This window comes from Tursiops truncatus, chromosome 19 (genome assembly GCF_011762595.2).
Source record: "Tursiops truncatus isolate mTurTru1 chromosome 19, mTurTru1.mat.Y, whole genome shotgun sequence".
NCBI lineage: Eukaryota > Metazoa > Chordata > Mammalia > Artiodactyla > Delphinidae > Tursiops > Tursiops truncatus.
In genome coordinates, this window is record NC_047052.1 from 27,466,547 (window position 1) to 27,481,341 (window position 14,795).

The 14,795-nt window shown below is 42.9% G+C and overlaps 2 protein-coding genes across 5 annotated transcripts in view; both read right to left on the bottom strand.

Annotated features, from left to right (window-relative positions):
• Window positions 1-328: 328 nt before the first annotated feature.
• On the bottom strand, window positions 329-7,105 carry ARL2BP (ARF like GTPase 2 binding protein). 2 transcript variants are annotated; one of them, XM_033844502.2, is made up of 6 exons: window positions 6,790-7,105; window positions 5,992-6,053; window positions 4,154-4,260; window positions 3,059-3,144; window positions 2,752-2,848; window positions 329-2,128 (listed from the first exon to the last, which is right to left on the bottom strand). In XM_033844502.2, exons 1-6 carry the CDS (start codon window positions 6,843-6,845, stop codon window positions 2,027-2,029), a joined length of 510 nt encoding a protein of 169 aa, XP_033700393.1. In that variant the 5' UTR covers window positions 6,846-7,105; the 3' UTR covers window positions 329-2,026. The 2 variants fall into 2 exon arrangements, with proteins under 2 accessions (XP_033700393.1, XP_033700394.1); XM_033844503.2 differs by lacking the exon at window positions 6,790-7,105 and adding an exon at window positions 6,368-6,524.
• A 3,786-nt stretch (window positions 7,106-10,891) lies between these two features.
• RSPRY1 (ring finger and SPRY domain containing 1) overlaps window positions 10,892-14,795 on the bottom strand; it is a 45,838-nt gene continuing 41,934 nt past the window's right edge. For all 3 annotated transcript variants that reach the window (XM_004313225.4, XM_073795545.1, XM_019935776.2), the window contains exon 15: window positions 10,892-12,260. In XM_004313225.4, the coding sequence (XP_004313273.1) occupies window positions 12,164-12,260 (97 nt within the window). In that variant the 3' untranslated portion in view covers window positions 10,892-12,163. The remainder of the gene's footprint in view (window positions 12,261-14,795) is intronic.

Genomic DNA, 14,795 nt, shown 5'->3' on the forward strand with positions numbered 1-14,795 from the left:
CCTGCTTTTTTTCTGAGTGGAAAAGGATGAAAAAGAACCATTTGCCTTTTTTGTTCACTTTTCATAATTTCATCTTTGTCCACCTGCCTTTTCTCAGCCAGACTGAATAGAGGGATTCTTCATCAAGTGCTTCCAACATGCCTGGCCTGCGATGGGCAGTCCCGTTTATAAAAAGAGCAAGAAGGGTAGGCAAGGCCAGGAGACGAAGTGTTTTAAAAGACTTCGTCTTGAAAGACCAAAGTACTGATAACCTGATGGCAGCAGCAATAGTAAAGAAGGGATGACTCATTTAGAATGATGGTTTTTGTTTTTTTCAAAACACCTGAAATTTTACTCATGGTACAAAAGTATTTAATAAGCGCCACGTTGGTACAGAAAAACGCACAGCCTACAGCTAGCTCATCCTTTAAAACCAGAACAGCCAAGTGAAAAGTCAGTAGAGAGTCTTATTTTTACTTTAAAAATAAAACAAGCAACAAAAAAACAACTAAGGTATACATTGGGAATTGAACTACTATAGTTTTTCTTTCTAGAGAGGTGACATCCACGTTTTCTGGTCAGTAATATTCTATCAAACATTGTACTAAACCAGTGTACTAAATCCAAGCAGACAGATGACCAGTAAAGCTGTTTGCTATCTCCTACTGAGCTAGACCAGTGGAACACTATCTTGGTAGGATTATTTTGACAGCAAGAAGGAAGTGCACAGCCCCTACCCCAACAGAAAACCTAAGGAGCTGTTCTACATAGAAAGGGTTTTAAGCAAACCTGCACAAATATTAACATGCTCTAAGAAAAGGAAACCTTTTAGACCACTTCCAGCATACATTCATTGGTGCCCAGTAAAACAGGAACACCAACATGGAAAGCATTTTTGCTTTCATAGCACTAACAGCTAAAAAGCACACAGCAATATAATACTTTGATCTTGAAGTGGGTAATCATGGAAGTTCCAAGATTATATCCACTAGGTTAGCCTGAGTATTCATTTATAAAAATGTTTTCAAAAACACATAAATGAGGGTTATAGAAACAATGGGACTACATCAGGACCAGTAGAAGACAGTAAAGTGATACAAGGACTGTACGTGTAAGACTAGGAACTGATTTTCACAACACATAAATGAGGGTTATAGAAACAATGGGACTACATCAGGACCAGTAGAAGACAGTAAAGTGATACAAGGACTGTACGTGTAAGACTAGGAACTGATTTTCACAAGTACCTTTTTAGGTAAAGGACAACTCTCTAAGTCGATTCCTACCTCCAAGACTAGCTGTGATAGTAGGAGTTTCAGAAATCTTGAGATGGGTACCTAGCTTGAGTTAAACCCTAGATAAATACTCCCAGTCAAAAACCCCACTGAGGCTGCAGGACTGAAACTCTGACCCATATAAAAAGCTGTGAGTGCACAAAAAGCCTGGTGGGAGGGCTTCCCTGGTGGCGCAGTGGTTGAGAGTCCGCCTGCCGATGCAGGGGACACGGGTTCGTGCCCCGGTCCGGGAAGATCCCACATGCTGCGGAGCGGCTGGGCCCATGACCCATGGCCGCTGAGCCTGTGCGTCGGGAGCCTGGGCTCCGCAACGCGAGAGGCCACAGCAGTGAGAGGCCCGCGTACCGCAAAAAAAAAAAAAAAAAAAAAAAAGCCTGGTGGGACATGCAAGGCCTGCTGGGCCAAGAGAGTTGGTGATGGTGGGTTCTTCCAACAAGGACACACCAACACATATGCTGGGGAAGTGCCCCCCAGGTGGAATGCTGGACTTGGGCTTGGTGCAGGAGCCAGACTCAGAAGCTCCTGAAAGAGGTGTCTACTCAGGGCGGAGTACTAGGGTTACTGAAGACAAGCACGTGTCCCAGGAAGGTCGGGTCATTTTCTTCTGACCCATCAATACTTAACATTAACAAAGAGTTGCAGAACAGAGTCAGTGATTCCAAGATGTATTCTTCAGACAACATCAGCCAAAGCCTCTCCCAGTCTATTGGGCTGGTGATGTCTAGAAAGATCCCATTACCTGGAGGTGGGACCTAGGGCCGCAGATTGTTCTGGGAAGCTGTCATAGAAGATGATTTGCACAATGAAGTCACCACTAAACCGCTGCTTAAGTCCAGTCCCCGGCCTTCTTTTTCCTACATGAGAAGAGAGCAACTTTAAGAGGCAAGAGACAAAAAAAAGTCCTTTCTAGCTCATAACAGGGAAGGAAGTGTTCAGGGTGGGCCACCAGGGAGCACACAGGAAGAGGGAGTGATTTTGCATTTTTATTCAGAGCTGGTCACTCTTTAAAAATGCACCTCTTGGGGACTTCTCTGGCAGTCCAGTGGTTAAGACTCCACGCTTCCACTGCAGGGGGCACGGGTTCGATCCCTGGTCCCTTGGTTGGGGAACTAAGATCCCACATGCCACGAGGCGCAGCCAAAAAAACAAAAAAATGACCTCTCTTCACTGAAAAACATTTCTTTTTCCTATTAAGAACCTGTACTCCAAGAAAAGCAAGGCAATCAGACCTGTTTTTTGGCTTTGTCCTTTTGATTATTTAGGAACCCTATAAGGTGCCTGGGACCTGTTTCACCAAAACCATGAGAATGTAATTCCTTGTTAAGGGTCCCAGGCCCCGGCCAGCAGAGGACAGCAGCTCGCTCTGCTGATACTGGCCAGTCTTACAGAGAGGAGCACAGGGGGTGGTTTGTGCTCGACAGGTCTACTTGGAACTTTCTAAGCAGTTCACTGTGACTAAACAGACAGAGGAACTTACTGCTCTATAGTCCAGAAACATTTCTTTAAAAGCCAGAAAATCTGTAAACGTGAGCAGCATGTCGAAAATGTCACCGGCCACTTCATCTTTATGGTGCCTGCAAAAGAAAAGGGGCTGCTTCATGAATGAATGATGATACAGACTGTCTCTTCGAGATTTCCCTCAAAGGTCTGGAGGGCCTCCCACCCAGGACCTAACCAAGTGCTCTAAAGCTTGATATTCAAGCACTGAGGAAAACAAGGGGGAGGGTGTTCTTTCAGAGTTGAGGGTAAAAAGAAGTAAGAAAGCAGAGTCAAGCTCAACTCACTGTAAAGTTGTAGTGAAAGCCGCCATGTTAAATCCAGGAATCCGCTCCAACAGCTGTTCTTCTATATACTTTTCTACCAAAGAAATCTAACAGTGGAAAGGATCTTGGTCAGACTGTGCTTTAAGAAAACAAAGCTTCTCTTCAGAAAGCCTGTCCTCCAGCCCTTTGAAAACATTTCCTAAGAGCCTATTCTGTGTGCCTGGCTCCCCGCGAGTGCTGGGAGAACCCAGAGAACCCAAACCCAAACCCAGCTCCTGTCCTCAGTGAGCACACCCCCTGTGCCCTGGCCCACCCGTGGGAGAGGCATTTGCAGGTAATTACGATGTAACAAGAGGAATGCTCCAAGGTGGGTAGGGATAGGGAGCAGAAGGGCTCCCACTCCCCACGGCGGGAAGGGAGGAGTGAAGTAAGTGGGGGCTTTTCTGCCTGGGTAGACAGAGTCTGTGCGGAAAGAACATATAAAAAAGCACACAGTTGGAGGTAATCGCAGGTTCCTTAAAAGCTGAGGCTTGGCTTAAGAAACCTTCTTCGACTCTGCCACACTTCTATGTTAAGGGAAGAAAGTCCTGGAGGCTCAAACCTCTTCTCGGACCGATGAGATCATAACAGGAGGCTGCACGAGGCCTTGGCATAGGGCAAAGACCCAAGGGGTCAAGAGTCGAGGTCCCTGGATTCTAGTCTTGGTTTTGCCACCAACTACTTAGTGATCTTGGTCTTGGTTTTCACTTTTATCAAACAGTCGTGCATACCTGGCTGGATTATGTAGTAGGAAAAAATAGTGTGTGAAAGCCCAAAAGGTCAAAAGTATGTAAGTGCAAGGTATGGTGAATCCACATACTGTAACTGAAAGCAGGATTATGATAAAGCCAAACATGTTTTAAAACAGAAGACGAAGTCATTAAATATTTGGAAAACAGCCCCAAGAACTGTGCAGAGGAAAACAACAGGAGGTGAAGACTAAATCAGATTCTAATTAGGCTTCCCGGCAGGGTGCTGATGGCAGATTAAGTTGAGCAGATTTCAACATCACTTGATCCTAAATTCATAATTTAAAGAAATCCTAATCTCCAGTAAGAGAAACAGGAATCCACTTACATATTCATTAAAAATAGGTGTGTAGGTGAGCTTATTCTCTTCTGTGTCTTCAAACTCCTGGTAGTACTTGTCCATGAAATTCCTCTGTAATAACTGGAACTCATCATCTGAACCGCAATAGGAAAAATGTACTCTTTTTAGTGGAGACTAAAAACCATTCTGATTTCTAAACAGGCAGGAAGAAATGTCAGCAGAACTGCTTTATGGATGGCCAGTCTCTAGGAGGGGAAAGCTGAAGGTGTTAACCGTACAGTTTCGCGGCATGAAGCGCCTTCACGCTGCTGTGCAACCACCACTATCCTCTAGTCCACTTTAACCAGGGTGGCTTGGGAACTCCACAAAGGGTTGTCTTAATATAATTTCAGCAGCAGTGGTGTAAACAGTGTAGTGATTAAATGCATGGGCTCTGATAGAGGCTAGACTACCTGGGTTCAAATCCCACCTCGGCCACTTACAACTGTGTGACCTTCGGCCTGTTACTTAATTTCTCTAAGCCCCAGTTTCTTCATTGGAAAAATGAGGATGATCAGAGTACCTATCCTGTAAGACTTGCTATGTGGAATTTAGATGAGAATTCATGTATAGAGATTGGTTCATAGCAAACATTAAGGTTTATGGTATTTAGGGTATTTTAACAACCAAACAGAATATAACTTCTAAAAATAAAAGGAAAGCTTCATAAATGACCTAGACTTTGGAATAAATACCCTGGGCTTTCCCACAGCACACAGGTTACTCATAGAGGCCAAAAGAAAGTATTCCTCAGCATTCCCCAGAAATCCTCAGATCCACATGGGATCTTAACAGTGAAACATTTGCATTTAGGAGTTAAGGGTATGAACCTTTACAGGACCCGAAGGTATAAAAACTTGGTCAATGATTTTTCACTAAACAAGGCTAAGAAATACAGCTAGTAACACCAAACAACAGTGTTCTTTTCCTAATTCTCAGAAAACTTAAAGTCAACAGACAAGATTTTCTCAAATTTTTCTCTCCCACATACTTGTCTTAAATGGTTGGTGCCTATTACTGCTTATTACTTAGCAGGACTTATGGATGCCAAAATGAATCCACAAATTCGAACTCAGAACCCAGCTGAAGTATGACATCTTGTTCCTCACGAACATGTGTGCTATGGCTATGGTATTTTTAAATTAATTAATTAATTAATTTTTGGCTGCGTTGGGTCTTCGCTGCTGTGTGCAGGCTTTCTCTGGTTGTGGCGAGCTGGGGGCTACTCTTCCTTGAGGTGCACAGGTTTCTCATCGCGGTGGCTTCTCTTGTTGCAGAGCACAGGCTCTAGGGCGCAGGCTTCAGTAGTTGTGGCTCGCGGGCTCAGCAGTTGTGACACACGGGCTTAGTTGCTCTGCGGCATGTGGGATCTTCTTGGACCAGGGCTCGAACCCGTGTTCCATGCACTGGTAGACAAAATTAACCACTGCGCCACCAGGGAAGTCCCAATGGCTATGGTATTACACTGTGATTTATATCACAAAATATTAAAACACAAGACTAAAAATTGATTTTACTCTCTGAAATAAACTAGGTTAATATTTTCTGAAGTTTTGCCAAGAGCCCCATAACTTCAAGGTGCCCCATTACCTGAATAAGTCCCTTCAGGGGACTAAATCTATGGTTACTAGTTACTTAAAGGAGTAGGGGCTGTAGCCTGTAAAGCAAAGCACAATAAGGCTTACTTTGTATTACAGTACGTTACATTAAACATTACATGCAGCTTCATGTTTTCTCTCTTTTTGAAAATTAACTCTCCAAATGGATTTCAACGTCCTTAAAAGCAAGGGCCTAAAACCTTAAAAAGCACAGGCAAGGAAGCTTACCCATGATAATGTCTTCTAAATATCCAACCACAGCATCAAATTCTGCATCAGAGGCGGAAGAGCTGAAAAATACGCCTGGATTAGGAGCTGTTTCAGATTAATTCCTCTTTTTTTCAAAATGTATTATGGACATTTTCAAATAAACTTCCCATCAACTAGCTTTAAAAATTAATAATGATTACTGTCTAATTCAGCAATGCCACACAGAAGAAAACACATTTGACACATCTGTGACATCAAAGTTGAATGCAATGGCTCCACTTTCATAAAACATGATACGACCCAAGGACTTACAACAGGGACAAATAAAAGGGGCAAAGGCTCACAGCGGACATCTTAAGGCTCCTCGCATTTATTTCGTTGGGGTCCTACTCACCGCATTTTCGCTATCACCCCACACCAATCTGCTTGTGGGCGCGCGTAAACTTGGTGCGGTTAAGACACTGGCCGGGAAGGGGGGCAATTAGAACCCCTGGGGGTAGTGGTGGTGGTCTTCTGACCCGTGGTCGGGCCTCTGCAGCTCAAACTCGCCAGGTTTTGCTGACGACCAAGGATTGGAGGCGGGGGGCATTGTGACAGAGGCGTGTATCATCGCATGACACCGCCCTGCACTCCTGTCCTCCAGGGCTGAACCCCGCGGTCGCCGCGGCGGCAGAGTCGGCCGCGGGAACTGGGGCGGAGTCTTGTTGCTCTCCCACCCACACCGGGGATCCTGGTTTCGCAGGGCGGAGGCAGAGGCCGAGGCCAAGCGCGGCAGCCCCGACCTTCAGCCTCCCGGGCTCGTGCGGCGTCACTCACAAGGACAGCGCGAAGCTCTCTTCCTCTAGAGCGTCCATCGCCGCCGCCGCGTCCATCGCCAACGCCGCATCCACCGCGCGCGGGGCAGCGGGCCCGCCGGGCTTCTACCCCGCCCGAAGCCCGGGAGCAGCCTCCGCTCTGCTCCGCAGAGCCCCAACCGGCATCGGGAAGGCCTCGCAGCCGAGGCCTCGGCCAGTTCACGGCCCAACCGAGTAGCGCCTGCGCACGACACCCCGGCCTCAGGCTCCCTGGCTGCTGCCACGCGCTAGCCGGGCCGCACTTAACTCGCCGCTGCCGCCTAGGGGGTCCCGGCGTCCGTTACCGCGCCCACCCCGCCTTCACCAAGGCCTCCGCGACCCTTCCGCCGCCTCGCGGCTCTCAGCAGCCAATCACAGGCGTGCGTTGCCAAACGCCAGGGGCGGGGCAAAGATAGGGAGAGGAAGTGAGGGAAAGGGATGGAGGGTCGCGAACGGAAGTCGGACCTCTTTGAGCAGGTCAGGGGCTCTCTCACGTATACTCGCTCTGTGGGGTGATTAAATCTGACGTCGTCCCCATTTTGAAGAGGAAGGAATCCAAGCCCAGAGAGAGCCTTCATTACCTCACTTGCAACTTGGAATGAATTACAAGATTTAAGGTGAAGCTTCAGGTCGTTTAAAGCGGGTTTTAAGAGCACTGTAAATCGAAAATCTCTTGAGAGCCAATCCCTTAGCTTTTGAGCCAGATAATGAAGACCTCTGATTTGCGAGACAGTTACTCCCTCTCGTGGAAGGATCGCCCCACCGCAAGAAGTGGAGGTATTGTAATTTACATCATAAGTATAATATTCACATCAAAAAGATTATTCGGCACTAACTGGTTTCTTGGGTAATTAGGCAAGATAAAAGTTGACAGAACCACTTTGAGCAACTACATCAGGTGACTTTGCTCCAGGAAAAGTACCCCTCCAAAACTGACGAATTTTGCAAAAGGATACCCTAGATCTGTTTTCTCCTGATTGGATCACTAGACATTGTGTCTCTTCGGTTGCATTTTATTTTTTGGCCAAATGTCTGGTACATGTACATTTTAGGTATGGCTTAAGTTTGATCTGTGGGTCAGATGGCCAGTCTGAATAAATTGACATTTTTGAATGGACATAAAATAGATATCAGTGGGATGTGGAACTAAAAATGGTTACCATGACACAGTTGTATCCAGAGTGAGATCAATTCTCAGAGGTACTACTTCTGCTTACCACCAAGTAGAAGGCAGGCATCCAGAAAGATTTGCTGAATAACTGGACGGAGTTCTGTAAGTCAAACACTGGTCACACAGCTCAAGGCAAACTCAGCAATTTCCTCATGACCTACTTTCTCTATAAACCACACTTACTTCTGCTGGACTAAATGAACTTGCCCACACGTTCTACTGCTAATACATATATGGGATCAGAGCAGAGGAGGAAACTTGATTTCATCTTTTCTGGTTATCTAATGCTGTTACAAGCCACCAGAAAACTTATTGGCTAAAAAAACTCAATTATTTTGCTCTCTAGTCTGCAATTTGGACAGGACTTGGTAGGGACAGCTAGTCTCTGTTCCACTTGGCATCAGTTAGGGTAGCTGGAATGGGGCTAGAGAAGCCTCTTCCAAGAAGCTTACTCATGTGGCTGGCAAATCAGTATTGGCTAGGGTAGCTCAGTTGTGGATGTTGAACAGAGGACCTGGGAGGTGGGAGGTGATCACCGTTCCTCTCCACATAGGTCTTCCCATGGATGCTTGGGTTTTCTCACACCATGGCAGCTAGGTCCAAGAGCAAATATTTCAAGAGACGGGACGTGGAAGCTGCCAGTCACTCAATGGCCTGGGACCAGAAACTGGCTCAGTATCCCTTCCACTGCATTCAGTTGTGCAAGCAAACATAGAGCCCACCCAGATTTAAGGGGAGGGGGCAGAAATTTCATTTATAGATGGGAGGAATGTCAAAGAATTTGTGGCCCTCTTTAGTCCACGTCACCATCTCTGGCTCTAAGAACAAGTGGGAATAAAGAATAATAGGTATCCACCTATTCAGGCATGTGCCAGATACTGTGATACACATTTAAAAACACATTGTTTCCTTTTAAAATACTTGAAACCCTATGAGAAAACCCCCCAAAACTCTAAAAAGTATTATCTCCATTTTACATATTAGGAAACTAAGGCCTAGAAGTTAAGTACTTGCATACAGGTAATAGGCGGCATAGCGGGGTTGGAACCTGGGTCCGCCCCACTCCTAAGAGCCTAACCATCAAGTTATGTATGGTCCCAATCCCCGAGTTGTCAAATAATATTCCTGGAAATCAGAACATGATGTTTTTCTGCTGAAAACAGAATGGCGGACTTTTTGTAGAAAAATAGAAAATTCACTTGTATATATGAAATATTTTCCATTAATAATACTTTCTTCATTCATTTTGGGTTGGCATTAAGAATTGTTTTATGTGACTAAATAGCAAGAAAATGGACAATCTTGGAAACTGCTGATCTTAGTTTTCTTGGTTACATAATCAAGATGGTTGAAATTCATGCAAAAGGCATTTTCTGCTAATGAAATTGTTTTGGTTTCTGTGATTGAATCATCATTCCCTGGCATTCTGCAAATGGCACCATGACTTTATCCTGCTCTATCAATATCATTCAAAAAACACAGCAATTATTAAAATCTTTTTGGCTGGAACCCCGGGGTCATTTCCCCAATGACTCATTGCAGAAATTACTACAAATTACCTATTTTTCCATCTACTTTTTTCTCTCTCCACTGAATTTACAGACCACTTTTACCTCTCTGCTGGACTACTTAAAAGTCTCCCTACTGGTCATATTACTTCCATTTTTTGCTTGTTCTCTATACTGCCCCCCTTCCAACCCCACTCCAATTCCATTCTCCAAATAGAAGCCAGAGCCACCTTTAAAACTTATTTATCAAAGCATACTTACATGCTTAAACTCCTTTGTTTTCTATTGCACTTAGGATAAAATACAAAATCCTGAACATGGCCTTCACGAGCAGTTCCCTGACCTCTCCAACCCTGGAGCATGCTTTTCTACCCACTCAGTTCCTACCTTACTAGTTCAAGGGACTTCCATCTGATCCTGGGGCCTACTGAGCTCCTTTCCTCCTTAGTTAAGGCCTTTGCCTATAATGTGTTCACCTAGCTACCCAGTCCTAGAAGCCTGTCCTCAGTCTCTCTGCCTGGCTATATCCCTAGGTCCTACTTCCTCCTTTAAGTTTTTTTTTTTTGTAATGGATTTATGATTTCTTTTTATTTATTTATTTTTAATTAATTTATTTTTGGCTGCGTTGGGTCTTCCTTGCTGCGCACAGGCTTTCTCTAGTTGCAGCAAGCGGGGGCTACTCTTTGTTGCGGTGCGCGGGCTTCTCATTGCGGTGGCCTCTCTTGTTGTGGCGCACGGGCTTAGTTGCTCCGTGGTATGTGGAATCTTCCTGGACCAGGGCTCGAACCCGTGTCCCCTGCACTGGCAGGCGGATTCTTAACCACTGTGACACCAGGGAAGTCCCTCCTCTAAGTTTTTACCAATATTACTCCTTCAGTGAGTTTTCTCCCTTTCCCCTCATCTAAATTAGGTTCCCTTTGTTCTTTCTCAAAGGCACCCTATTTTCTTTCAGGGCACCAAAAATTTATTACAATAAGGAAAAATATAGTTTTCTCCCCACTACCAGATGTCAGCTCCACGAACAGATCTGTTTTGTATACCGTATAGGTGCAGTGCCCAGAACATATTAGGTGTCCAATAAAGGTTTGCTGGATGAATAAGTGATTAACCTTATTTCTTAATTCTAATACTTGATTCTGTCCTACCCTGGAAAGTATAAACCTGAGAGTATAATATCTTGGAACCTTAGCAGCAGGCACCAATGAAAGTTGTGAAATCTTAGTCAAAAAAGGCAACAAATGTTTTATTTCTTCAATGCAAATTACTGTATTCACCACAAGCTAAAGAAGAGAACATATATATATATATATATATATATATATATATTTATATATATTTTTGAATTTACGGAAGACTAAAGACATGGAAACAATCCAGCACCCCAACAAGTACGGCCAGGAAGGAAATCAGGTCTGTAATAGGACAATTTAATGAACTACAAACAAGAAAGGGTGGCAAAGGAAGAAAAAAATGTGCATTGAATTTAAGACACTGTAAAACTCAGAAGACATATTTACTATTCAAGTATAAACTGAGTAAGGACTTGGCATAAATTGAAAGGCAGCTGCTGAGGTACACCATTATAAAATAAGTTCTATGAATTTACAATTCTACCTTCCAATTTTCTGGGAGAAAAAACCAAACTCTTGAAGGTCTTCACCAGAGACCCTGAGAGGGAATAACACTTTGGATGAAGACATAGTCAACAATCCATGATTGAATTTCCTATTCAAAAACATGTATTTATTTTAAACAATAGGAATACGTGCTCTCAGACTGACCTCTAAGAGTTTTTGAGACTACTGGTTCAAGAGTTGCAAAGTATATTACTTCCCAAAACAATACTGATTAAAAAAAATTTTTTTAAACAAAAAACAGAGAGACCTCATTTGATGGTAGCTTAAAAATACCCTAAATACCAAATTTTCTCCAGTCTAACATTGCGATTAATTTAAGAATTCCTCCTGCGTTGTTAAAACATTTTTTCCTCACAAAATGTGGGTACTGAAATTGGATAAAAACACCATGAATGTGAAAATACCACCAATTTTCTGCAGTTAAAAAAAACTAGAATGTTCTTTGGAATCACTGAAATATCAAAAATTTGGGTTTTTTCCTACAGTCTGTGCACCTTCTTTCAGGCCCTCCATGTTGCTTGTAGTATTGACCTGTGTGATTCTAGTTTCATAGCTTCAAGTCTTGCAATATCCATGCTTAACACACCGGTGGCTCTCTGACCAATGGGAAGTTATGCCTAACCCAGAAACGCTGTCATTTACTTCTCCATAATGACTTTTGCCCAAAATAAAAACTTTAGAATATGAGACAAAACATCCCGTGTTAAACAATCAAATGAACCCAACCTGGAGAAATCCGGTGTGGTTTCAACACTCAGGAGGGCATTGTCTCCTATTGTTTCTCATGGAAGTACTGCAGGCCTAGCTGTTAGCATTCAGCTCTCCTTGGTCTTAAAAGGAATTTCTCAGGGCTGGCAAGTTGGGTTAGATTCTAGGAGAATTTTGTCTTTGACAAACTATCGTTTTTTAGCATAAAATCTGGCCATGGCTATAAGTTTCAATGTGCGTACAACTGATTTGAGAAATTTTTTTTCTTTGTTTTTCTTTTCAACATTGGCTGGAATTGAGTAGAAGTAAGTCCATGATGCCTCTTCACGTGTGTCATGAAATATGAGAAATCTGTCTGACTCTAGACACTATTTCTTTACGACACAATGGGCAGGTCTCCAGTTGCAAGGCACAATCCATGCACAGGTCACTGAGGAGAAAGACATAAATGCCAGTTAGGTCAGTGCTTCAAAAGGTCAGACTGACAATCTGCTGACTCCACCTAAAATGTTAACAAGCATGTTAACTGAAAGGGTAATAATCGCACATGGCTAAAACAAAAAGTAAATATATAAACAGCAAGTCTCTCTTCCATTTCTGATCCTCAATCTTCCTCTTCTAAGGAATAAGTTAAAAGTTCATGTGCATTCTTCCAGAAAGTCTATATGTACATAGCCTATACATACAGATGTGTATATGTAGGTAGAGATACAATGCTATTTTTTCCCAGACAGCTAGCCATCTATCCCAATATCATTTGCTGAATAGTCCTTCTCTCACCACAGATTTGACATGATGCCTTTATCATACGTTAAATTTTTCTTTGTAGTCAGTTCTATTTCTGGGCTTCTGTTCCATTGTTGTGTCATTCTTTTCATATACTGGGGCAAAACTATTAACCTTTCTTTAAGTATAGTTGATTTACATTATTGTATTAGTTTCAGGCGTACAACATAGTGATTAAAATTTTTTATAAATTATACTCCAATTAAAGCTAGGGACTTCCCTGGTGGTCCAGCGGTTAAGAATCTGCCTTCCAGTGCAAGGGACGCAGGTTTGATCCCTGGTCGGGGAACTAAGATCCCACATGCCACGGGGCAACTAAGCCCTAGCGCCGCAACTACTGATCCTGCTCCCCACAACTAGAAAGCCCCTGTACACTGCAACCACAGAGCCCTCACACTCTGGAGCCCGCACGCCACAACTAGAGAGAAGCCTGTGCACCAAAACGAAAGATCCTGTGTGCCTCAATTAAGACCAGACGCAGCCAAAAATAAATAAATAAATACATAAAAAAAAAAGATATTGGCTATCGTCCCTGTGCTGGACAATATATCCTCATAGCTTATTTATTTTATACATAGTAGTTCGGACCTCTTAATCCCCTGCCCCTATCTAGCTCCCGCCCTCTTCCCACTGGTAACTGCTAGTTTGTTCTCTATATCTGTAAGTCTGTTTCTGTTTTGTTATATTCACTCGTTTGTTTTATTTTAGATTCCACATATAAGTGATAATATACAGTATTTGTCTTTCTTTGTCTGACTTATTTCACTAAGCCTAATACCTTCCAGGTCCATCCATGTTGTTGCAAATTTAACATTTATTTTAATATATTTTAAGATGTGGTAGGTAGGGTTGGTCCTCTCCATAACTCTTCTTTTTCAGAATTTTCTTGTCTTAGTATCATAAACTTTTAAGTTAGCATTTCTATTTCCAGAAAAAAAAAACAACCCCGAAAACCCATGTTGTCCTTTTTTTTTTTTTTTTTCTGTACGCGGGCCTCTCACTGTTGTGGCCTCTCCCATTGGGGAGCATAGGCTCCGGACGTGCAGGCTCAGCGGCCATGGCTCACAGGCCCAGCCGCTCCGCGGCATGTGGGATCTTCCCAGATCGAGGCACGAACCCGTGTCCCCTGCATTGGCAGGCGGACTCTCAACCAATGCGCCACCAGGGAAGCCCCATGTTGTCCTTTTTATATGGACCAAATTAAACTTAGAGTTTAGGGAAAACTGTCACGTTTACGACACTAAGAGGTCTTCCTATCCAAGACCAGATCCAGTTATTCAAGTCTTCTTTACATTCCTTGGTAGTTTAAAAGTTTTCTTCAGATAGGCACCATATATTTCTTGGAATGTATTCTTAAGCTTTTTTTTGGTCTATTGTAAAAGGGACCTTCAAATATTTGTTCTAATTAGTTGTTATTTATATATAGAAAGCTATTGTTTTAAGTTATTTTTTGTAACCAGCTAGCTTATTCAATTGTCACAATGATTCTAATAGGCTTTTAGTCAATTCTCCTGATATCTACCTATGTAATCTATTATCTCCAAATGATGATTTTGCTCCTTTTTCCAGTTTTAATCCCTTTTCTCTTTCTTGTCTAACTGTTTTAGCTTATACAGTGCAAGTCACAGTGGTGATAGCAGGCATCCTTGTCTTGTCTCCAGCATCTCTTGCAATGCTTCCAGTGTGACACCATTAAAAAGATGCTAGTGTTTGGCTGAGATATATACATCTTTTATATTGCTAAGGAAGTATCCATCCATTCTTATTTTATACGATTTTATTCCCTACATCCATTTCTGTTTTGCAGTATTCCATCCATTTGGGATGGATACTGAATTTTAACAAATACCTTTTCAGCATTTTTGGAGCAAGTGTTAATTCTTTGCTCCACTGTCCCTTGGCCTATTTGGGAAATTATATGAATTGATTTCCTATATTGTACTAACCTTGCATTCCTGAAATAAGCCCCCTTGGTTGTGTTTGGTAATAATTTATTTAGGATTTTTAGGTTTATATTCGTAAGTTTTCTTTCCTTTTTTTTTAAGATTTTTTTTTATGTGGACCATTTTTAAAGTCTTTATTGGATCTGTTACAATATTGCTTCTGTCTTACGTTTTGGTTTTTTGGCCGTGAGGCATGTGGGATCTTAGCTTCCGGACCAGGGATCGAACCCGCACCC

Excerpts from the sequence above, each read along its gene's own strand:
- ARL2BP (XM_033844502.2), bottom strand. The coding sequence starts at position 6,845 with ATGGACGCGGCGGCGGCGATGGACGCTCTAGAGGAAGAGAGCTTCGCG. Across the intron at positions 4,261-5,991 it reads TTTAGAAGACATTATCATGG|ATGATGAGTTCCAGTTATTA; the intron begins GTAAGCTTCCTT and ends ATTGCGGTTCAG. Across the intron at positions 3,145-4,153 it reads CACCTATTTTTAATGAATAT|ATTTCTTTGGTAGAAAAGTA; the intron begins GTAAGTGGATTC and ends TTCCACTGTTAG.